The sequence below is a fragment of the Haemaphysalis longicornis genome, unplaced genomic scaffold (genome assembly GCF_048455015.1).
Source record: "Haemaphysalis longicornis isolate Haplotype H1 unplaced genomic scaffold, Haemaphysalis longicornis Haplotype H1 scaffold_1, whole genome shotgun sequence".
Classification (NCBI taxonomy): Eukaryota; Metazoa; Arthropoda; class Arachnida; order Ixodida; family Ixodidae; genus Haemaphysalis; species Haemaphysalis longicornis.
In genome coordinates, this window is record NW_027526203.1 from 256,043,624 (window position 1) to 256,068,640 (window position 25,017).

Sequence of the window (25,017 nt, forward strand, 5' to 3'; positions counted from 1 at the left end):
TAGCAAAATTAACTCTGTGATAGCAAATATTAACGTATCGACACTTCGGGCCACGGCACTGCCGCTGCGGATCAACGCTCACCCATCATGTATCTGCAGGTGCTGCTTTTTGCCGTCGTGGGCCGGCTGTCCTCTGTATCATCGGATGACCTACGGACTACAGTCATCGAAGATTCTGGCGTGTGCTCGGGTACACCTTTGAGCAGCTTTTACGCGCACCACAGCCCGTTTTTTCGGGCTTCGTATGGTTGGCCGTCCGGCAACATGATGCAACATCGGCTGACCCACCTTTTCAAAAGCGCGCCGACTGCATCGACACTTCGGGCCACGGCACTGCCGCTGCGGATCAACGCTCACCCATCATGTATCTGCAGGTTAGTTACTACGGCTGTTGTTCCTACCGGGATGATGATGTTTGCCTTTTGGCGGCGTCGTGGCCTTTTGGGTTTTTGAAATTTGCTCGGAGTGCAGCGTTGTTCCTCAGCCGCCTTTTGTTACTTCACGGTGACGTGGAGGAAAACCCTGGACCAATGAACAAGTCCCAGGAAGAAAAATTGAACTTTGTGCTCGATGCTGTTAAGCGCCTAGAAAACAACAACGCTACCTTGCTGGAATCCGTAAATAAGGTTTTTCTAACCCATATTGCTATTCAAAACGATGTAGAACAGCTCAAAACTCGGGTACAGGCTATCGAATCCAAAATGCAAACCAAAGATAACACCGTAACTCTACCGACCCACGACCAACATTTTTCCGCATTACATGACAAAATCGACGACCTGGAAAATCGCTCTCGGCGTTCCAATGTTCTTTTCTTTGGCGTAGGTGATAAAGAACCATCTGAAACATGGGATGCAACTGAGGGTCTCGTTAGAGAATTTTGCGCGTCAATGTTAGGCATAACAGTAGGTTCCGTTGCCCGAGCTTATAGATTGGGTCGTTTTGTACGGGACAAAAAGAGACCCATTATAGCCAAGTTATTTAACGATAGGGAAATTGAAGCAATTTTGAACAAAGGACCTAAACTAAAAAATACGCCCTTCAGCATCTCGCGCGATTACTCCCTGCCCGTTCGCGAAAAGCGCCGAAAACTTGCCCACTTCAAGAAATCAGTGGCGAAGGAGGGAGACCGCTGCCGCCTGGTATTTACTAAGCTGTTCGTGAATGACGACATCTACGTGTGGGACACTGAAAATGAATGCTGAAACGAACACGCCGGGGCAGTGGCTGGGCCAAGACAAAACGTTTATTGCGATAGCGCGGGTTAATGTAGCCTTGTGCGAGAGGGGTTAAGAGGGAGGGGAAGGAGAAGGAGCAGTGGCTGGCGTGACGTCACAGATACATCGTTTCGCTCTCCCTACGGTGAGTAAAGGTCTGGCGGTTTGCGTTGCCGCGCCGACCGACGCAACACCGGAGTTGAGGTGCTCCCGGCGATCTCGTTGCTTGTTGGCACTCGCCTCGGTGTTCCTCCTGCTGGGGGTCCACCGGCAGTCTCCTGGCACCCGGAGTCACTTGCTTCTCCCTGGTCGTGCTCCAACTCCCGTGGCTTCACCTGGTCCCTGTGGCGCCGAATGGTTTCCCCCGCCGGACCGTCGGCATTCACTAGGCGGGCTCCGTCTGTCGATGTAATGCTGGCTGGAGTCCACGGCTCGCCTGGCCCGAAGTTCCTCACCCAGACTGGCTCACCGGGCTGCCACACATCGAGGGAGGGACGGTCAGCTGGCGAGGGTGGAACGGACACTGCGTTGTCCAGCCTGGAGCGAAGATCGTAGCCCATTAGGAGTTGCGCTGGTGTCCGGCCCCCGGCATGCGGCGTCCTGCGGTACCTGTGCAGAATCCTTGCAAGGCGGGTTTTCAGTGACCCTTGCACATTCTTCTTGAAAGAAAATTTGACAGTACGAACAGCCCGCTCCGCGAGCCCATTGGACTGGGAGTGATACAGTGCTGTTCGGAGGTGTACTATGCTATTCAGCTTCATAAAATTGCGAAATTCCCAACTCGTAAACTGTGGGCCATTATCGGATACCAGCGTCCGGGGCAACCCGAATGTACTGAACAAGGTGCGCAGAGCCTCTATCGTGGCGTGCGTGGTGGAACTCTTCATGGGTATCGCTTCTTTCCACTTACTGTGTGAATACACCACAATCAGTAGCATGTGACCATCGATCGGCCCCGCAAAATCAATATGCAGCCTCGACCAACGCTCATCCGTTTCCGTCCATGCAACAGGGGGTTTCTTGGGGGGCATAGGGGCAGCTTGGATGCAACTGGGGCAGGACTTAACCATGTGCTCAATGTCATTATCGATCCGGGGGTACCACATCAAGGAGCGCCCTAGCCGCTTCATTGAGCAAATTCCTTGATGAGTATCATGCAGCAGACGTAACATTACTGCTCGGGCATTCTTAGGGACGATCACTCGATGGCTCCAGTAGAGAAGCCCGTAACTCCCCGTTATCTCAGCCTTCCGGTTGAAGTATGGCATCAAGTGCTGGTCCTCAGGCCCCAAATTTCTTGGCCACCCCTCCTGCACCCATTTTTGCACCTTTGCTAAGTCGTCATCGAGCTCCGTGAGAGTGCCCAGTTGCTTCGCAGACATGACACCATCATTGAGGGTTTCCGTGAGCAGGACATACTCACCGGCCCCAGTTTCTTCCTGCGTCCTTGGCTGGGAAGTTGCTGACGTGGGGAGCCGGCTGAGGGCATCTGCTGGAACGTTGTCTTTCCCAGGCTGGTGTTTGATGACGTAATCGTATGCGCTCAGCAGCAGGGCCCATCGCTGGATTCGCGCAGCGGCCATCACGGGTACTGGCCTGTCTGGATGAAAAAGTCCCACAAGCGGCTTATGGTCCGTCATCAATGTGAAAGTATTGCCCAGTAAGTATTGCGGCTTCGGCTGGCGTGACATCACAGATACATCAAATGCGCTGTCCGATTAAATCCTCGTGATAACGTACACGCGGCGCTAACCCCCGTGAGTGACACGAGTGAATGACTGGCTCTCCCCCGAGAATTAAGTGTTCTTCGCCACTTATACCCCGCCCCATAGTCAAGCATTTTCCATTCTTGTTTACAAATATCCGTAGTGTTCTTTCAAAAACTGTCCCTCTTTCTTCACTGATAGACTCGTCGTCAGCATCAGTAGTAATATTAACCGAAACATGGCTTAATGACACTGTTAGTGATAACAATATCTTTGTTTGTGCATCTGAATTCATGGCTTAATGACACTGTTAGTGATAACAATATCTTTGTTTGTGCATCTGAATTCAACTTTTTTCGTTGCGATCGAAAGCACCGAAGGGGTGGTGGTGTCCTCCTTGCCGTCAAGAACGATCTTGTTGTTACCCCCCCCCCCCCCCCCTCAATATGTTCTTTTCTAGAATGTGCCTTTGCTTCCTTGAAGTGCGCTGGTAATCATGTTATAATTGCTGTTTTTTACCGTCCCCCCGATATGGGTTGCATGTTTTCGGATGAATTTTCCCGTGTTCTGGGCGATATTCATACCCGTTTTCTGAACGCTGTTCTTATCATTTTCGGTGATTTTAATTTTCCTGCCATTAATTGGAGTGACCTTACCGTTCCACCAAGTGATGTTGAAGCGCACACATTTTTGCAGTGTTGCCTTGACTTTTCTTTAACTCAACTAATAAGTTTCCTACACGCTGCTCAGCAACAAGTTCGAATATCCTCGACCTAATTTTAACAAATGAACCCGATGCTTGCTCGAACATTAATATTTTTGGTGGTCTTTCCGACCATGCCATTATTACCGGAAACCTGATTCGCCCACTCGTCGAAAGAATAACAACTAACAAATCGATTAGGTGCTATAACAGAGGTAACTTTGATGGCATAAATAATGAATTATCGGCCTTTTACGAAGAATTCATACATGGTCACCTCCAGCGCACCACTCAAGAAAACTGGTTGCTATTAATAAATAAACTTACTGTTAGCATCAACAAATTCATACCTGTCATCACTGTGAGAACCCGAAGCACGGTTCCTTGGTTACTTAGCAGCTCCGACGGTTGAACAACAACAAAAGTTTATATAGACAGGCTGTCCAAACGGATACCTCTAACTCCTGGGCGAAATACAAAAAATGCGGTAAAGAATATCAGTCGCTTTTAAAATCTACCCGCCGCCATTTCTTTAACCATGATTTATCATCTATACTTGCAAATAAACCACGCAGATTCTGGCACGTTGTTAACCCCAAATGTTATCCTGATATAGTCCTAAGCAATAACGATGACGTTTCAGTTCCCACATCGCAATGCGCAGAGGTCTTAAACCAGGCGTTTTCCTCAGTTTTTACCAGAGAAGACGTTTCATCCGCTCCCATATTGCACAGTTTCAACAGCACAGTCATGCCGGAGATTGTTATCAGTGAGGCGGGTATTCTGTCCCTTTTACAGAAACTAAAAATTTCTTCCACCTCGGATAATATAGGCTTTAATAATAAAATCCTCAAATCTATATCATTCACCATCACCCTGTTTTTATGCGTTCTCTTTTCAGTCTTTGTCTACCGGAACTCTACCTCAAGACTGGCTAACAGCTAAAGTCGTCCCCCTCTTCAAATCGGGTGACCGGTCCTCAACGCTAAATTACAGGCCCATTTCCTTAACTAGTACCATTTGCAAACTCATGGAGCATATCATACACACTCAAGTCATAAACTATCTGGAACGTCACAATATCATCATCAATTTTCAGCGCGGTTTTCGCAAGGGATTTTCATGCGGCACCCAACTTGCCGGTTTTGTTCACGACCTTCATAAATCTATGGATGCTGGTTGCCAGGTCGACGCAATTTTCTTAGATTTCGCTAAAGCTTTTGACCGCGTTCCTCACCACAGATTACTACTAAAGCTAGAACAACTTAACATTCATCCTAACGTTCTTGCATGGATAAAAGCTTTTCTTTCCTCCAGGTGTCAATTCACCTTTCCTATGAATGTTTATTCTTCCTCTTTACCAGTAACATCTGGTGTACCCCAAGGAAGTGTTCTTGGTCCTCTACTCTTCCTCGTTTATATTAATGATCTCCCGAATTCTTTACCTTCACACGTTCGACTTTTTGCGGACGTCTGCGTAATATACCGTAACATTTCTTCTGATTCGGACCGCTTAGCTTTGCAATCTGACCTTAACAAAATTAATCATTGGTGTTCAACTTGGCTTATGTCTTTAAATGTTTCTAAAACAAAGTGTATGTCATTTACTAACGCTGCTACCCGTTTTCCTAGCCAATACTCGTTGAATAATATGAAACTTGAGTTAACATCTACTTACAAGTACCTCGGCCTCCACTTTCAATCGGATCTATCATGGCACTATCATATAGAACTCACTCTTGCAGCTGCTAACCGGTCTCTCGGGTTATTGAAACGAAATCTTAAACAGGCTCCATCGCATTTAAAAAAGCTTGCTTTTACCACTTTAATTCGCCCTAAAATAGAATACGCCAGTGCCATTTGGGATCCTCATCAAGCCTACATCGTATCAAATATTGAATCATTGCAAAAACGTGCTGCTCGTTTCATTTACTCAGATTATTCTTCCTATTCCAGCGTCACTAACTTAAAAAAACCGTGCTGAGCTAGAGGATTTGGCCCTTCGTCGGAAATATGCGCGCTTATCACTTTTCCACAAACTTTACAATCACCCGTCATTACATGACAGTTTCTTTGAACCCCCCTGTACCATCTTTCCACGCCGTGATCATCCTAACAAAGTTAAGCGCCCGCTATCTCGCACACTTCGTTTCACTTAGTCATTCATCCCGCGCACTATTATTGAGAGGAACAGTTTACCCGCACACATTGCCACCGAGAAAGACTCGGCTAAGTTTTTAGAGCTCATGCGCGCTACGGTGACCAACTAATTATTTTTTTTTGCTTTTGTTGTTCTGTTTTGTTTCTCTTTTTTTAACTATTGCATAACGCCATGAAATTGCTGCTCGTATTCATGGTTTGCGTTTTGTTGCAGTTGTTACGTTGCATTGTATCTTGTTGTACTGCTTTTTTTCTGTTTTTTTTTTTCTTTTTTGGTTGTTGTTTACACACCATGTTGTATTGCCCCCCCCCCCCCCTACCCATGTAATACCCTCTTCTAGAGGGCCTTTAGGGGTAACCTGAATAAATAAATAAATAGACTTATAAGGTGAGCATGAATGTCCTACCTTGGCGGCTTCTTCGACCACGACCTATATGCCTTGCTGGAGGACTTCCTCTATATGCGCGTCACTGCCTCGGTTTGCCGAGAACGTAATGTCGTAAGCGTATAGGCTATGGTAAAGACCTGGGATTTGGCTAAGTTTTTGTGGTATTGTTAGAATGGCCAGATTAAACAGAAGTGCTGATATGACCACTCCCTGGGGCGTGCCGCGACCCCCTATGTCGATGGCGGGGGTGTTTAGGCAACCTGCGGGAAGGTGGCTAGGCTGTTGCTGAAGGTGGCTAAGCTGGCTCTTGCGCAGTGCTTGATTCTCTGACTGCAAGGCTAAGTTATCTTTTTGTAGTTTCGACATGCTTTGTTTGAGCAATTCGATTTCCGCTCGAATGCTAGCTAGTTCTTGTGCAAGTGCCAAGGAGGGATGGAGGGTTTGATGATACTGAGGAGGATGGGAACCCGCGCCGCCCCAGCTCACATGCTTATTGTTGTGCTGAGACGGATTTCTCTTTGCTTGCCGAGCAACGTTTTTTGTTGACCGATGAATTGGAGCGGCTTCTTTCATGTTCCGGAAGACCAGGCCAATCTTTTGGCCTCCTGAGTTGAGGTGGCGGTGGTGGTTGTGGTGGAGGAGGGGGTGGCTGTTGCCAGGGTAACTGTTTATTGAAGGGTGGTGGTCTCCTCATTGGCTGGATCCTGCATTGACATTCCGCAGAGCCGGTGATGTGAGCGCCGTTGCACACTACACATTTGGGCTGGCACGGGTCATCTGTATTTGGGTTGAGTAGTCCGCACTTTGGGCAACGCCCCTGGGAGGTTGGGCAGACGTCCGGTTGGTGTCTTGTGGGTCAGCATCGGGTGCATGCTTGTTTTTCGTCGGAAAGGTTGGCATCGGTAGGTTGCTCCTCGGTATAAGACGTGGTAGGGTATAATAGTAGCGTCGAACAGGATTCGCACCGCGTTGTAGTTTCCCATCCTTCTGGCGTTTAGGATGCTACTTGTCGGGTTGAATTTTATGAGACTTTCAGTAATGGCCCCAGGAGAGTCGTCAACGGGGACGTTGAATATTATTCCGGTCGATGTGCGAGATGTGGCGGCGACATTCGTGGCGACCTCGAAGGTCCAGCCTCTGACATTGATATGCTTGATCGAGGCTATTATCTGCATCTCTCCTCCGAAGGGGTGTTGAAGATGAAGTAGTCCGAAGTCACGTTCCTTCTTAGTTGCTCACCTTGTACATATGATAGCCCTGCTAACTTGTACATGCAATCCAGGATGTCGGCTTGGCTTGTTGTGCGGACATTGAGTCCGTCATGAGGTCGGAAGACGATCTTGAAGTCTTCTTCAGGGAGCTTCTATAGAGGTCGAATGCGTCGCTTCGGGCGAGGGTGATGCTGCTTGGTCGCATCGTCGGCCGAAGCTGTTGGGTTGGGCGCTTCAGCGATCGTCTTGGCGGTCGCGTTCTCACGATGTGCATGGTGGATGTGCTTCTAACCGTGCTTTTGTAGTTCGTCAGGGAGGATGTCTTTTCCTTCCACGACGACTTCCATGGCGCCTCTGGACGCCGGAGTGGACGCTCGGCCTAACGGGGTAAGCCTAGTTCCAGCTCGCTTTTCTTTGGTGGCAATGACTCCGCAGATCTGGGCCCGGGGCCCAAAAAACTCGTATTGGTCGAATACTTACACAGCACGGGTCCTTTTTGCCAAAACACGCGAGGAAAAACGCTGGTGTTCCGCTCAAAAGCCGAAAAACGACGGAGCCGAAGTGAGGCACGTCTGTTCGCTGCGGCGACTAGAGCTCCCCACCCCCCTCCAGGCCATCGACTACAGCACGCGAGCATGGGCGGGAGCCAGTCAACATAGCATCGGTTCCGACTTCCCAGCAGCACCGCCAGCGTGCGCATTCATGGTCCAAGCGGCGGCGGTCGGGCTTCTGCGTCCAGCATCAACGCTTAGTAAACATACCCCCCCCCCACCCCCCGGCTACGCTTCCAGATCGTCCCGGTGCCCCCTGCTGCAACAGGGACGTGTCCCCAAGTCAGGGGCTGGCTGCGGCTGCCACAGGGGTATCCACCGAATACCCACGTCGGGACGCGCGGCGCAATGACGAAATCCCTCAAAATATCGCGCAAAGCGATGACCCTCCCCCCCCCGGCTACCACGGCATCATGGCCATGCAACATCTACACCACGTCAGCCCGAATGACAGGGGTAGGCCCGTCCACTGGAGACATGTAGTTGTAGGACATTGTAAACATTGCATTTATAATCGTTAAAGGGGTCATGAAGACAAAATACAAGTTTGTTTTATTCGAAAGATTTAATGTATTATATGTTTTATAGAACCCCAGGGCTTGTCCGGTAGCAATCGATGCTTTATTCAGTAAGAAAGTAATAAATTTAAGTAAAATTTTGATTGTCCCGCCAAATCGTGTTTTGTGACGTCTGCGATGGCGTAACCAGGACAGGTCTTCAAACGAACGTTAGTACGCTGTTTAGTATGCAGTGGACTACGGAACACTTTAGTTACTGCCAGTCCTCCTAGATGGCGCCACCATACTGCGCAAAACCGCTGTTTGCCTGTAATTTGCTACTGACCGTATTTGCTGCTGGTTTGTTTTTGTTACAGTAGGTAGTTATCGTTTCGTGAAACACGGGGTATGCGCGACAAACAGGGTCACGTGAGACAACCCCGAAGCGCCGCAGTGCTGTGCAGCTGTAACAAGCATAGTGAGCGCAGAACCAACAGGAGTACGCACTGGTATGTCTGACGTGCACTTTCGTGACATCCATTGTTTACCCCACCACTTTTACTACTATAAAATGAATATGCATTACATTTAAGCAAAAATAACTCGTTCAGCAAGCTTATAAGCCCTGCCTAACTTCCGCTTGCTTTTGCCGGCCTCAGTCAATCGCGCAGCTGTGCATATTACGTCCTGCTAGTGAGCCGCATTACGAGCTAGTCAGCCGCATGGCCGTTCCTTTTTTCCTAATTATGTAGCTTATTTGAGCGAAGTTTGTGTTAAAAGTGGTGCCAGCATGATTTAACAAGGCAATCATTTGAATGAACCAAACTTGTGTTTTTTTTCTGCGTGCCGCCGTTAAGGGTTTATTTAAATTGACTTTGTAAAAATAATTGTACTGAATTTTTGTTTCCCTTGGCTTGTCCATTATGATGGTTGTTTAGGGAATTCAGTGTTGGTTGGTTTTGTGTTGTTTTGTTTGTAGTATGGTTTGTTTTGCGGTTTCTTGGTGTAAAATAAATGTCTGTTTTATGCAACTTGACATTTCCAATAATTATATTCCAAGACATCACACAACACTACCGACTAGATGGTCAACATTACCTCCTCCCTTCCAAATCCCAGCCCACATACAACTCCAGAGAGCGCAGGAAAGACAAAGCTGCGCCATCCGGGGAAACGCTTACCGCCACTGCGCACGAAATCACATCCTGGCCGCATCCCCCCGCAGCGTCGATTCTGCGAAGCCCCCTGGGCACTCTTTCACAAAGCAGGCGGCTGCGAGCGAGCCCCACTACCACCCCCAAACATCTACCCCACTCACTAGTTTTCGGAAAGAACCTTAGCCAGCTCCAATTCCAAGGACTAGCGTCACTCGGCCGAGAGAGCAGACAGCGTGTCCCGTGCCCAAGGTATCTTGAATTGGGAAAGCCATGCTTAAAGGAGCCATGAAGAGAAAACACAAGTTTGGTTCATTCGAAAGATTGCCTCGTTAGAGCCATAACGACACCACTTATAACGCAAACTTCGCTCAAATAAGCTACATAATTAGGAAAAAAGGAAATGACCATGCGACCCAACAGCTCATTTTCCGCAACAGAACCTATGATGTCACTCGAGAATGCTCTGCGATTGGCGGAGGCCGGCAAAAGCAAACGCATGTTAGGCAGGGCTTACAGTTTGCATAGCGAGCTAAATGCCCGTGAAACATACTGCACATTCTTTTTGTGACAAAGAACGGTGGAGTAAACGGTTGAAGTTCCGAACGAACACGCAAGCGTGTATGCCAATGCGTACGAAACTACCGCCAGCCAAACTCGACATCTCGCCGTCGCCACCGTCGCGCAGACGAATTTTCGGGTTCAAGGCTCTTCGGGGCCAACGAACCGTCCCAGCACGCACAGCCGCGACCTTGCTTGGTATCGTAATCCCTTCACAGGAGGTTGGCCGTCATATCGCCAACCAGCAAAGGAAAAATAGAAACAAGGGGAGTAAGGAACACAGAGCAGCAACGAGATAGTGCCACTCGTCGCACAGGTTTCGGTATGGAGGTTGTGTTGGCTTGCTGCTGTCGTTACGAGCTCGTTTACAGTTTACAACCACTGAAAACTTCAGTTTGTTCGAGTACTTTACAATGAAATTTCTTTGCTGTGTTTTGAAATGCCCATGTAGTACGGGCAAATCGTCGAGGGAGTGCGACATCCCCGCCGGTGAGATCTCCTTTCATAAGCTGCCCAACGACGAACCTCGGCGAAGCAAGTGGCTACGTTTTGTGAACTTTGCAAACGGAGGAGAAAGAGAGCTAAAGGAAGTACGAGTGTGCTCGCTTCATTTCCGAGGAAGTGATTACGGCAGGGACCCGGACATGCTGGCGCTCGTCGCCGACTTCGTCAAAAGCGCTCTGACCTTGGGGAAAAAAATTGCCGTACACACCGCGCATTGACGCTCGAATCTTTCTGGTCGGAGCAGAGAGCTCGAGCGAGCGGCTTTCCATACACGATACCGGCCAACTGGCATAAGCGATACTGCTACTGAAATTGAAAATACGGCACATACGTACCAGTCTGTATTCGTCCGTCGCGACGGGGCTGACGAGGCAGCGGTGCCGACGGTTGGGCGTTCGTCTGTTGTGGCTATCGCGGAATGGTCGCTTTCCCGTCCACCGCGTATCCCACAACTCTTGCCGCTCGTGCACTTAGAAGCATTGAGCGTTCAAGTGGTGTGAGGTTGTTAAATGCAAGCCCGAGCTCCTCGGCGAGAGTTTTGGTCGCCGGATCAGGCGATTCCATGACTAGGGCTGCGGGTGCACTAGGTTTTACTAGTATTTTTAAAATGGCCGCCGTCTCGGTCGACTCCCGCGTGTGGGTGCTATATGGAGTCGACATACTAAGTATCTGTTTCATGGACCGGCTCGTATGACGCCATTGTTCACGTGGCGAAATGTGCAATTTTAGCGGGAGATTAAAAATTTTGTCTTAAATTTCCTTATTTCTCAGTGAATAAAGCATCATTTGCTTCCGGGAAAGCGCTTGGGGTACTATGAAACACCTAATCTTTCGAATAAAACAAACTTTTGTTTTCTCTTCATGGCTCCTTTAAGCCGCGTGCTATCGCTCACAAAAACATTTATTTCACCTCTCCCTCACATCATGTTAGAAGAGGAGGTTGCACAACAGAGTTGCCCTGGAGAGAAATATTTAGAGTTGGTTTATAAAATTGTTTCATGTAAGGTTTGGCTTCAGACACTTTTTACCGTTGCGTTTATTGCTCCTAGCTTTCCGGTTTTCCTGGTGGATAATCGAGGTTGCCTACTACCGGATTACCGCTAATTCTGCCGCGCTCCTTCACCATCCGACGGACCAGGGTTATGTTAGCAATCGCTGCTTCTTTATCCGGGTCGGTTCGCTGCTTGCGCGGGGGTTAGAGCTGCAACGACCAACACGAGCACGCCACGCTCCCCGCCCGTGACCCCGCGTATTCCGCAACCTGAATGGGAAGACACATGGCGTTGACAAAACAGGGAGGAGGGGGGCTCTCTCGCCGATTATTTTATAGAAAAGCTTTACTTCTTTCGTCCAGCGGTTTCGCCGCGGATGCGCAAGTTCACCTTATGACCGCAGACACACCCCCGCAACACACCCCTTGAAGCGCATCGCGTGATTTGCCGGGCCCGCTTTCGGCGCTGCGCACAAGGCCCCGTTTTCAGTCGTTCTGCTCAGTTAGCGGTGGCGGCCGCCGCGGTTGCGGGCGCTCAGCTGATTGGCAGCCGACCAACCCCGCCGTCTCCCACGCATGCGCCGCTGGGTCACCTCCGGCTACGTGACTCGTCTCGCGCCCGGCGAAGAGCAACGCCGCGTTCGTCGGAATGATAGCGAGGCGGGCGTCCTTCTGTGGGCGTTGCACGGAACCGAACAGCGTTGAGCCGTTGTCGGCAATATAGGTACATGATAGGTTAGCCAAGCGAAACCGAGACTCAACCATCTAAGCCAAGCTTTTGCTTTGCATTTTCAAGGTTAGCTGACCTAAGCCGCAGCCATTTTTTCACTACATTGCGGGACAGCGCTCAACCTTTACAGCCGCAAAGGTGCGGCCTCGGGACCCTAGATAGAGAGCTTGCGCTTCGACGTGCAAGCCTGTCAGATAGAATTAAAGAGGCTCAGCAAAAATAAAACTTTTTTTACGCATATCTGAACGAGTGTAGCCGAACGTAGCTTCAACCATGGATGAGCCTCTCAGATATAAATAAAAAGGCAAAGCAAAAAAATCGCGCCAATCCACCCTGTGAATGTGGTTGGAAAGCAAAGCTGTAAGCGGCACCCACAATGTTTAGCCATGCAACGTCACTTAAATTTACTCACGTCGCTGTACAAATAGTGAAACTAGAGGGAAGTGAAATGCACTGAACCACACCATTTATTGCTTCAAAGAGATATTCTTGGTAAGGTTAAATCAATGCATGATGCATGAATGGTGGTTGGTTGAGTTGTATTGGTGTAGCACATGAGTGGAAACTCTTTTAGATGCGACTCCATCTCATTCACTCGCCTTGTCCCTCCATACGGCGTTGTTGTCCGTCCACACCCCTCCCCCTACATACAAATAAAAATAGTTAGCGGCGCCCCGTTTCGATCCCACGACCCTGTGGCCGGAACGCGAGGTACATGGTGCTCTTCCCACTGCGCCACAAAACCGAGACAGAATCAAATGCTACGAACGCGCCTTATATCCTTTACTAATTCAAACTATGTCAAGAAGCTATTGATACAATGCATGATGGGGCAATGATTAACACTTGCAATAAAAGAAAAGGAGCTCCCACTTACAGCAACAATCATGGAGTAAAGGACGTTGCGACAGCGAAGCCCCAAGCATACCACTTAGAGAGATTGACCAATATTGGCCAATAAAACATAATAATAATCATAAAACATAATAATCATACGCATTCCCGACACGTTTCACGCGATTTCAGAATCAATCCAACGGAAACACCAAGTGAACCCCACGATGCGTCGCATCTACACAGGGTTCCCCTCGCGGGGAGGTGGGCGCAATTTTTTTTTTTTTTTACAAAATTTAAGGAAACTGAAACTCGGTGTTACACGATCTTGCTTCTCCGTCTCTGCGCCGCGGACGGAGGCGACGAGATTTCGACAGAAACGCAGGAGGAGAAAGAGGAGGAGCGGGAGGAGGAGGAGGAAATACTTCGATTCCGATTTATGCACGGCCCAGAGTGCGACCCAGGGGAGTGGTTCCTTCTTCACTGGAACCCATATGCAGTCCGCGCCGCCTGTGCTCTGTCCACCAGCTGAAGCTGCGTAGGCAGAGAGGTGCTGGACAGCGGCATCTCCCTTCTCTTGTTGGGTAGCTGACGGAAAGAGAGGAGGGAGCTCAAGGCTAAAGTCGCACACCCTGATTATGTGGCGGAGTGTTCCTACTTCTGAGCAAAATTCACATTCAGCGTCGTAGCGATTCGGGTGCATTTAGTGAAGACGCTTCGGGTGTGGGAAGGAGCCGGATGGTGCGAGCCGTAGGGTAGTTTGTTGTTGTCTGGAAAGGTGAGGGTAAGGCGAAGGTAGGGACTGTCTCTAAAGGCGATAATGCAAGGTTATCTCACTGAATGTGACAATTAAGCGGGTGACTGTCCTCGTGCAGCTCTAGCACGGGAGGTAAAAGCGCAGGCTTGTTGGTGGGCGTATTCGCTGCCCTCCATGGAAGCGTGAGCGGGTGTCTGGATGTGCTGAATGGAACCGTTTCGGGAGTGGTTTTTAGCACACGCAGTGCAGGTCAGAACACCCGACCCGGCTGGTAATTCCGGTAGGCTTGCTGGGAATCAATGACTACCTTCCCAACCCCTGGTTGAGTGAGAGCCAAGGTGGTGGCTGCCTTTTATGCTGCCGTCATTTCTTGGGCCTTGAGTGATGTACACGCAAGGAGGTTGGTTCTGGAGGTAGCCACGATGATGGCGTATTGCTGCCCTCGATGTTGTGAGGCGTCTGTGTAAATAAGTGCATGATCCCCACCGGGGGTGGTGTTGAGCGCTTGAGCCCGTGCTTGTTGGCGACCCTCGTCGTGTGAGGGGTTGATTTTTCTAAGCAAAGGGAGCATCTTTAGTTTTAGTCGCCAAGAGTCCGGGAGTACATCAAGCGGAGTGACATTCTGTGCTGCCCAGCCAATATGGTGAAACGTGCGGGGACCCGTCGCAGTTCTGAGTCGGAGCTTCTGGTTAGAAAGATAGCCTTCTATCAGCTCTTCCACCGTGTTGTGGAGCCCCGTTCTAAGCAGCCTCTCTGTTGACGCACTCATGGGAAGACCAATGGCCTGCTCAACTGCCTTTCTAATCATTATATAAAGCATCTCTATGTCCTCCTTGCTGAGAAGAAGACAGGGGGTTGACGTAAGTGATTCTCGAGAGGACAAATGCTTCAATTAAGGTATCAGATTCCTTGTGGCCTCGCTTTGTGGTGGCAACTCGCCTGATAATGTGTATAATTTGATGAATGCTGTGTTTGAGGCCCTGCAAGGAAACGTCACTCTTGGTGTTGGCCTGGCCATCAAGGAGTATTTGAATGTGTTCCTTGATTTGCGTGAGGGCGGGCGACAAGGAGCTGGGATTTTTTACGTCAACACTGGAGGCCACAGGCTTTAGCACATTGGCGTACCAGAAGTGAGATGCCATGCATTGGTGTGAGCTTTCCTTAATTTTTTAACTCTTAGCACATGCGCAAGGCGCGCACATGGCCGCTAGACGGGCCGTGGGCGGACCGCACAGCGGCGCGAGAGGTCGCGTGTCTCTTTCACGTGGCCTTCAGCGAGAATGCAGGTGGTTAACCCGTCGATGTGTTTGGTGAGTACACCACCTGTCTTCCCCGTGTATTCGTGAGCTCGTAGCTAAATCGGTAAGGCAACGGGCTCTGGCTTTGTTAGTGTACTAGTTCCAGGTTCGATTCCCAGCGGTGCCAGTAAATTCTTTTATTTGTTCGCTGGAGTTTCCTGTTGACACCAACGGTCGCGAAAGAAGCCTTGGGGGGTAGAGGTAAAAAGCTTTGCTTTAAAAGAAAACGTAGCTTAATCTTGTTCACGCATTTCTGAGCGAACGCGGCCGCTGCTTGTGTTGAAGCCGTGTTCCGCGATACAGCATATCGGGTTCTTATTTATCTTTGGGATTTCTCCGCTGCGCCTTTTTCTTTATTGCTTGTTTGGTCTTTGCTCCGTGTTCGCGCAAGCAAAATTTTGTTTAGTCCCGGTCAATCCCATTCATATGCACGGGGCATGATCTTGGAAGCCAAACTATCGTCATCCCTGGAAGTCGAGGCTACCGTAAGCACAGCATCGCTTCGATAACACTTTGCTCCGCGCTTGGTAAGGTTACAGAAAACCTTAGTTACAGAAATCCTCAAATTTTGGCAGAATTTGTAGCTTACGGGCTCCTACCGAGACGACTTTGCTGTGGCGTAGAATTCGAATAATGACCGCAGTGTTGATTTACAGCGGTTTTCCTTGCGTCAGACCCCTTCCCACAGCTGTATAAGCTCGAATGAATAAGTTCATTGTGCCGAAAAGCCTGTACATTCCCAGGTGAACTAATTTACCCGTAGCTCTCCAATACGGCGCTCATAACCCACTTGTACCTTCAGCGCGTAAAACCCGTCCAGATTCTGATAGGTTACCAAAATTTATGCACCTATACCTTTTCTGCTCAACTGTGGTTTCCTTCGCGAAAGGAAACACCGAAATTGACAGACTGCCTTACCTGGATGTTACACGCAACGAGCGTTGAGGGAAGATGTCGATGCTGCCTAACGTACTTGTCTTCATTAGCGTAGGGAAGGGGAGCCTAAGCGTATTCAAGTGCCCCGGAACGACAACCCAGCTTTGACTCGTACAATGCAACGCGACTGGCACGCCCAGCTAAATCATTTCTTAGAGCGCTTTGGCCAGCATTGTCATAGCTCCGTAGCGACATAACAGTGGGCGAAGCGTTTCAGACCGAATACGTGGTCATGGATCTGCTCGGCGGCGTTAGAGCAAGTTTGTATAAACGGCGTGAATTCGCACTACCAAGTCCTAAAGAAATTGGGCCAGCTTGCACTAGTGCTGCAAGGCTGGAGAAGCAGCAGATCTGGCGGCCAGAGGTCGGCGAAGTCACTCATGAGTCCACTCACTCAGACTCATTTGGACTCAAACTCACGCGTGAGTTTGAGTTTGAGTGAGGGCGAGGCTAGTGTGGCATGGTGAGTTTGAGCTTGAGTGAGTTTGAGCCGAGTGAGCCCGACTGAGTTTGAGTACGCCTGAGACCTAGTGAATTCTGAGTCTTCTGAGTCCATTTTGAGTTCTGAGTACATTTTGAGTTTGAGTCCATTTTGAATTCTGAGTACATTTTGAGTTTGAGTCCATTTTGAGTTCTGAGTACATTTTGAGTTTGAGTCCATTTTGAGTTCTGAGTCCATTTTGAGTTGAGTCCATTTTGAGTTTCAGTACATTTTGAGTTTGAGTACATATTGAGATTTGAGTACTTTTTGAGTTCTGAGTACATATGAGTTTTGAGTCCATTTTGAGTTGTAGTACATTTGAGTAGCCTAGCAGCAGCTATGGCTTTCTGTTAAGTTGCATGCGTCACCCGCCGCGGTGGCTCAGTGGCTAAGGCGTTGAGCTGCTGAGCACGAGGTCGCGGGTTCGACTCCCGGCCGCGGCGGCCGCTTTTCTGATGGAGGCGAAAAGCGAAAACGCCCGTGTGTGCGAGATTTCGGCGCACGATAAAAATCCCCAGGTGGTCGAAATTGATCCGTAGCCCTCCACTACGGCGCGCCTCATCGCCTGCGTTGCGTCGGCGCGTTAAACCCCACAATCAATCAAGTTGCATGCGTCGCTGTGGGCTCGGAATTCTGGTTACCTGCGGGTACGGCACCATTCGCGATCCGCATGATCGGTTTGGAGGGAGGGGTGTCTGATTTTTTTTAGTTTCTTGTGGAATTTTCTTGACCCTAAGCACTTGCTGTATACCAAGTTTTCGCGCCTGGGCGCGTGAGTGATAATTGACTGGTGAGGTCATAAAAAAGGGTTATCTTAACTTTCCCTCCTGATGCATCCTCTAAGAGGGTGAGAAAGGGTGGTGGAAAAGCATACTGCGACACCTGCTTTCTGGTTGTTCGCCTGCTACTGTTAACGGCTTGATATACTAGGGGTAACAAAGGAAGAGGTGAGAGCCGGGGGGAAAAGGGGGCGGGGGCTGTCCCTTTTGCTGTTTCAAATGAATTAGCTGAATTGACTGGGCAACGCTCCTTTATACAGAATAATGACCGCATTAGATTGTGTGAAAAGTCAAACTGATGACGCTAAGGCGTGTAAGGTATCAAATGAAAGGTCCCGATTAGCGGAATCACGCGGTGTAAATAAAAAAATGCTTCCTGATTGTAGTCATAAGGCAGTCATAATGAGTCATAGATTGGGTTAAAATTCAAAATGACGCTGCAAGGGCATTGGGGAATCAAATTCAAGGTCTCGATATGGGGAATCATTCGGGACAAAAATGAGTTATGGTTATGTCATGAAGTAGTCATGGTTAGTTACAAATTCGGTTAAAATTCAAGTTCACGACGCTAGGGAGTGTGGCGTATCAAATTAAAGGTCTCGATGGGGGTAAGCGCGTGCTTCCTGATTATTATCATGACATACTCAAGGTGGGTCATAAATTAGGTTAAATTCACAATGACGCCACTGGGTGTGCTGGGCATCAAATTGAAGGTTCCGATGAGGGAAATCATGTGGGAAAAAATGCGGTATGGCTATACCATGAGATAGTCATGGTTAGTCATTGATTGGTTTAATATTCAAATTGATTCCGCTAGGATGTGATGGGTATCAAATAAATGGTCTTGATGAGCGGAATCACGTGGGAGAAATACAAAAATGCTTCCTGGTTATAACCATGAGAAGTCATGGCGAGACTTATATTGGGTTAAAATTCGAAGTGACTCCACTAGGGCGTGTAGGGTATCAAACTTACAGTCTTGACGAGGGGAATCCCGTGGTACAAATAAAAAAAGGCTTCGTGGTTTTAATCAGGAGATAGTCATTATAAGTCATAGATTGGGTTAAATTCAAGGTGAGGCCGTGAAACCATGTGGGGTGTCAAATTGAAGGTTTCAATTAGGGGAATCACGTCGGACATTTAAATAATGCGTCCTGGTTAAAGTCATGAGAGTCATGGTTAGCTTGACTGGTATGAATTCCATATGATCCTGCTAGGGTGTGTGGGGTATCAAATTAAAGGTCTCGTCGAGGGGGAACACGTGGGACAAATATAAAAATGCTTTCTGGTTATAGTTATGAGGATTTAGCAAAAGGTATTGCTGTGTCGGGTTTAACCAAAATTTCTCGCCAACCCGTAAGGCAGTTGTGCTATATACATGCGAAGGCTTGTCCAGAGATGTCCATCAATTCGGTATATAGTAATAGAAATATTGGCGTCTAATTGCTTAATCATCGAGGCAGGATGGCATGGGGTAAAAACAAAAGCCATGCGAAGCTCTCGAGCTTAAATCACCAGACTCAAAAACTCTCTGCTTATAACTGCCGTTCAAACGTCACTTCCTGCATTTCCCCGTGTCCCAACAAACAAGCAATCCTTCGACACATATGGTGTCGTGGAAATTGTGGACGACCATAGGTAACAGGGGGCATCACAGTATATCAGAAAGGCGAATTTCACATTTGTTTATGAGTAAGCCTTGCGGGCGCGTTTCGTATCCGTAATTTCCTTCCCTCAGTGTACCAACGTGCACTCGAATCCAGAATTGGCCAATTACATGTGAGACATTAACTCCTTGCTAGAGTGTAGGAGATAGAGAGGCAACAGAGCCACCAAGACATAAACAGACATTGCGACAGAAGGAAAACACTTCAGAAAAATAAGCAAGCGCAGTTTGTGTGTGCGCTCGAACTGATTTTATTACAATAAGAAATCAGCGCAAGATATCAAAACTAGCACATGATAACAATGTAAAGGAAAAGAATTAACTCGGGCTCTGCAGTTCTCCAACGACTACATGTCAAACACAATGAAAGAACAGATGACTGACGCAATACACACACACACGCCCACACGCACACACGCCCGCACGCACACGCACACGCGCGCGCGCACACACACACACGCACACACACACACACACACACACACACACACACACACACACACACACACACACACACACACACACACACACACACACACACACACACACACACACACACACACAAACACACACACACGTGCATGCTGGAAGTTAACAGCTGGGTACGGTGGCGGTAATTGCTTGCAACGATAGCGTGGTGCTTTTCCGAGCTACGAGAGCTCATCCCACCTAGCAAATGCTAATAAAAACTAATACAAGTGCCTCAGCAAACAGCGAGGCACTTTTCTGTTTGTCCCATGTGATTTACCTCTACGAGACCCTCAATTTGATACCCCACATTCTTTAGCGCCACATCTCTCGGAATTTTAACCCAATCTGAGGCTATCCATGACTCCCGTGTTACACGGTTCGCCATTTTCGATATTTTTGTATTATTTTTTTAGTTGTTTAACATTTGGTTTGATCAATTGTCTACATTTACGCTTTTATGATGATTACAGGTTGAACTTCCCTGAAATCTGCATTTTTGTGTAAATTCAGGGCGTTATATGAACCTGGCGGGGAGAGGGGGAAGGGGGTACTCGGCAAACAATGCTACGCAATAAAAAAGCAAAGGCATATCCATGAACGCCTCTCGCTTCAGAGATTCGCGGGGACAGTTCGCTTTGACACAAGGCGTTTTTTCAGGATGCAGAGCAAGAAGGCACGGAACCGTAACCCTAAACAGCTTCGACGTAAATGAACGGAGCAGTGAGCGCTCGTCCCCTCGCCCAATCTTGCTTGTTTCGACCCAGGGACCCAGCACACCATCGAGTCTGGACCGCCTCTGTCATAAACACGAACACGGACCCTACATCAACAATTTGGTATCCAATATATACGTACAATTGCTTGCAACCAGCGCTAGTCATCATGGGCAGCAGATATAGCTGTATTAAATCTGCAACGAAAATTCTTTCCGACCTCACAGGAGCTACGTTGTCATGTCATGCCGAATGCAAGAGTTTGAGCTCACGAATTTGCACCCGTAATTTTTTTACCACGCGTGAATTTGAAAACACTGAATGCTAATGAAATCAGAGTCCATCTGAGCCCGAGTAAATTCCTAGCACGAGAGAGTTGTGAGGCCATTTGAGTTCTGAATTCATTTTGAGTTCTCAGCCCATTTTGAGTTCTGAGTTAATTTTGAGTTTTGAGTACATTTTGAGTTTTGAGTCCATTTTGAGTTTTGAGTCCATTTTGAGTTTGAGTACATTTTGAGTTTTGAGTCCATTTTGAGTTTGAGTACACTTTGAATTTGGTACATTTTGAGTTTTGAGTACATTTTGAGTTTGAGTACATATTGAGTTCTGAGTACATTTTGAGTTTTGAGTCCGAGTGAGTTCTGAGTTTTGCGCTCAATGTAAGTTTGAGTTTGAGTGAGCGCAGCATTGAGTCTGAGTTTGAGTGAGTGGTGATTCGAAAAAAAAAATTGTAAGTGAGTTTGAGCGAGCCGCGCCAACTTTGCCGATGTATGCTGGCGGCCCCTCTCCCTTCGTCGGAGACCCGGCTGTACGCACCTCGCATGGATTTCCGTCATGCCGCTGAAAGTTCTCCTTCGTGACTGGCAGGCCCGGCTCGTTTTGTCCGCAGGCTTTCACATCTCTCCCAAAGTGGACCGCGTTAGCACGTGCTAGAACGCGCGGCCGAGTCAAAAGCCAATGCCCGCGCTACGAACCCAAATGAAATGATTTGCGCCTGAAATGCGATGATAGCGCAATCGGTAATCAAGAAAAAAAAATATAGCTCAATCGGGCAGACGCCGGTTTCATAGCGCGAAAGAACCCAGGTCGGATTCCGACCACGTGAAGCGTTTTTTTTTTTTTTTTCCAATCGGCTGGGGGTCAGTCGGGGTGGTAGGGGTGGAGAGTGCGGGCATTAAATGACAAGATGGAAAGCGTCTAGTGGGGTGTCACATGGTTGACAGGTTTTCGTGTAGAGCGTTGGAGCAATGTGGTGAAGTCGTGTACAGTTGTAGTAGGTCAGAGCTCTTTGATGTAGGCAGTTGCGAAACTCCGCCTCAAAAAACGGCCCGCACCTGGACCCACCTGCTTTGGATCGTGCGTACCGTGGCGCCACTGCACTATCCAAAAAACAAACTAATTATTCAAATTGACAATTTAAAGTTAAATGTTGGTTGAAAGTGCATAATTCCTTATTTTTGTGCTTTAATAAGTTATTTATTGCTATCTTAACTCCGGTTTTTAGGTGGCGATTGTGTCTGCGTCCGCGCATCTGCCTCGCTTGTGCGGGCACTCCGGCACAACGTAGGTCCGAACTGGTTCGAACTGAAGCACCAAATTTGGAGTTATTGTTTGGCCTACAGCTCATTGTATGCCGAAACTAATCGAGTAGCCGATCACGAGGCTCTAAATAATCATTTTCAGCTTGCATAAAGCCGTCGAAGTGGCTTATTTATTTTTTTTTTGCCGCCAGAAGAGCGAAGAGGACGCGCAGCAGACGACAGTGCGTAAGCGATGGTTGACCCCATGGTCGCATTTGTTTTCACTACTTTTGCTGCCTATGTATATAAAACACTTTCATAGTTCAACACATTGGGCTCCTTTGGCATAACAAATTTACATAAGCACTCAAATACCATTTTTCGCCCAGGTCCTCGAGTGCCGAAGCAAGTTGTATAGTTTATTTTGTCACCAAAAGATGGCGCCACTGTAAAACAAGATCCAAAGCAGTGGACCAATCGTAGGGCCACTTTTTGATATATGGGGCCTATGGGGAGTTTCGCAACTCCTATATCAAGTAACTCTGGTAGTAGGTATCTGTTTGTAGGCGTCGCCAGGTGCATTACTGACCCCATCCCTCCTTCCCGGGAGCAGTGGGAGAGGCTGCTGACCAGCTCCGACCGTGAAGATCAAGCTATGCTGTTCGAGCGGCTGGTGACGGCGGCGTCCTCTCGCGGCCTCCTGAACGTAGGAGGCTGACCAAATCCCCTGCCCTTACCCCTTTGCTCTATAATAAACGTTTGTTCATCACCATCATCCAATCGGCTGCTCATGTTATTGTTCCCCGCCGTTGCTAACCCCGTACCCCTCGAGCCGTCGGCGTGGCCCAGTGGTTAGGTAGCCGTTCTTACAGCGTGAAGGTATCCAAATTTAATTCCCGGGACCTCACTAACCACATATTTTTCTTGAGGCACGCACTCCCAACACCTGCTCGTGGGTTCCCTGCCTCCTGGCCACCTTCTCTCACTTGGGGTTTTTCGGTGCGACGAACGGATAATGCCCAGCCGGAACAGCTCCGCTGTTACAATTCTGCCGAAGTGGTCACTGAAGACTGACGCCTTTTTTAAGGCTCGAAACAGCACGCAAAGAAATTTAAAACCAAGTGAACGTGCAGCAACATATTCAGTCCCTGAGCATAGGCTATCTGTAACATCAGAGAATGAAGACATCAGAAAATGTCTCTTTGCACTTAAGTTTCACTCATGGATGTTCACCAACTAGCTTGTCTCTCCATTTTGCTTCGGTAATTTTTTAACTGAAAAGGTAGAGGCAACTCCACAGAAGTCTGAAATTATGTAGGTAACCGAACTCTGGCAATGACACTTTGGGGAGCAGGAGGAGGAGGGGAGGGGGGACGGCGTCAGCATCGCCAGCAGGGGCTCGGGCCCCCGAGGCCCCGGTAGTCGGCGGCTATGCAGCCGTGAACGAGCTTTATTGATGTCATATATTAATAGCGCGCTGTATTGATGTCCCAGTTGCCGAGGTTGTCTGAATGGATTGATACCGCCAACGAAGATGTCTCTGTCAAACATTGAGCGGGAGATGGGTTTGTAACTCTACACAACACTGTCTTACAGGGGTAACGATGGAACGTCCCCGCCGGAAGTCGACTACAGCGCGGGCAGGCCTAGTCCTGTCCGTGCCTCGAGTGCGGCGGGGCCTGCGGCGTAGTCTGCTCCGGCGCCGCATCAGCCCCACCGCTGCTGTGTACCTGGCAGCGACGCTGGAGTACCTAGTAGCAGAAATGTTGTACCTGAGCGGCAAATGTGCCAAGGACAATTCCAAGAGGCGGATTCGGCCGCGAGACCTGGCCTTGGCCATCGGCATGGACGCGGAGTTATCCCCTCTCATGAGGGGGGTCATACTTCCAGGTGGTGGAGTGGTGCCCCAGATCCAATCCGCCCTCCTGCCTTCCAAGGCGCCTCAGCGCAAGGAACTGCCACTAGCACAGTGAAGGTGGTGGAGCTGCGCTGAAGATTTCAACTCTTCTCAAGCCTGCACGACCTTGTTTTTTTTTTTGCGCCTCCTTTGACTTTTTTTACTCCGATAATGTTTATTCATCATCATCATCGGTTCCTTTTCACTGAACACCACTTTTCTTTCGTGATGGCCAAAATTATCCCCGTACGTGCTCATTGTGATTGCGTGGTGTGTAAAAAAAGCTCCCTCATCTGCTGCTTTGTACGCGTTCTTTTCCCTGTGTCTGTGTACTGCTGACCCCTGTGACAACGTACTTAGTGCTCTCTGAGAAACGGCGGACGACGAGTTTGAGGCTTACGACGCTGCGGCGACGACGACTTCGACCCCGTCGACACGTCGAAAACCTCGATGAACTCGACGCGAATGAAGAGAACATCGAGCTCCTTCCGGCGGCTCACGGTGAGCTTCAACAGCACCAGACCCGCATCACGACCACGTAGATGACGAAGTACGAGTGTAATTTAATCCTCTGCCGCAAACGCGTCTGTTCGCCTCTATAGAACGTAATAAACTTTCTCATTGCTGCTTGCGCAACAGTCAGCCGTTTCCACAACGTTAGAAAAGGGGAATTTCCTCGGTGACTACTCTGCTAAAAAAGAATCCAACGTGTGCCGCACGCGAAGCTTCCTTCTTGTAACGATGGATCGTTCCAGTGCATTCTTTACGTCCCTCGCCCTGCTCTGCTTGGATGGGGCACTTCCAGAGACACGCTTCTTGCGCGCGGTGATAACGATGCCAAGAGTGTTTGTGCGTCCCAGCGCCGACAGTGTGTACGCTTTCAAGAGCCAAACCAGAGGCCAATTTTGAGATACAAATACTTCCCGCTCCACTATCGAACCTTTGTGAAGACTCTGATACCAACGCGAAGTTTTCATAAGCAAAAGGCAAGCGCGCACGTATCACTAGGCAGATAAAAATAAAATTTCTCTAGGAAATTGTCTGCTTACAGGCTTTGAAGATGAAAGTCTGGCGATGCTTATTAACAACTTACTGCTGCATTGTCTTTGCGTCTCTGTCTTTGCTTTCATGCGCTTTGTATTTTGGTGGGAATTACTTCCACCGGCTTCTTTTACGTGTCGTTCTTCACCTTCATTCTTTATTTTTTTTATCTTAGGGGGCAAATTTCGCCGAACGACGCGTACCGCGGCACGCCGCAGCTTTACCCAGCCCCTGCAAAGGGTCTGAGCAA

The 25,017-nt window shown here is 48.7% G+C and overlaps 1 protein-coding gene across 1 annotated transcript; it reads left to right on the top strand.

The window, feature by feature from the left end:
• Positions 1–258: 258 nt before the first annotated feature.
• On the top strand, positions 259–24,191 carry LOC144169312 (histone H2A-like). The gene is made up of 2 exons (XM_077698405.1): positions 259–374; positions 23,426–24,191. The coding sequence occupies exon 2, from the start codon at positions 23,434–23,436 to the stop codon at positions 23,800–23,802; it is 369 nt and encodes a 122-aa protein (XP_077554531.1). The 5' UTR covers positions 259–374; positions 23,426–23,433; the 3' UTR covers positions 23,803–24,191.
• Positions 24,192–25,017: the final 826 nt, after the last annotated feature.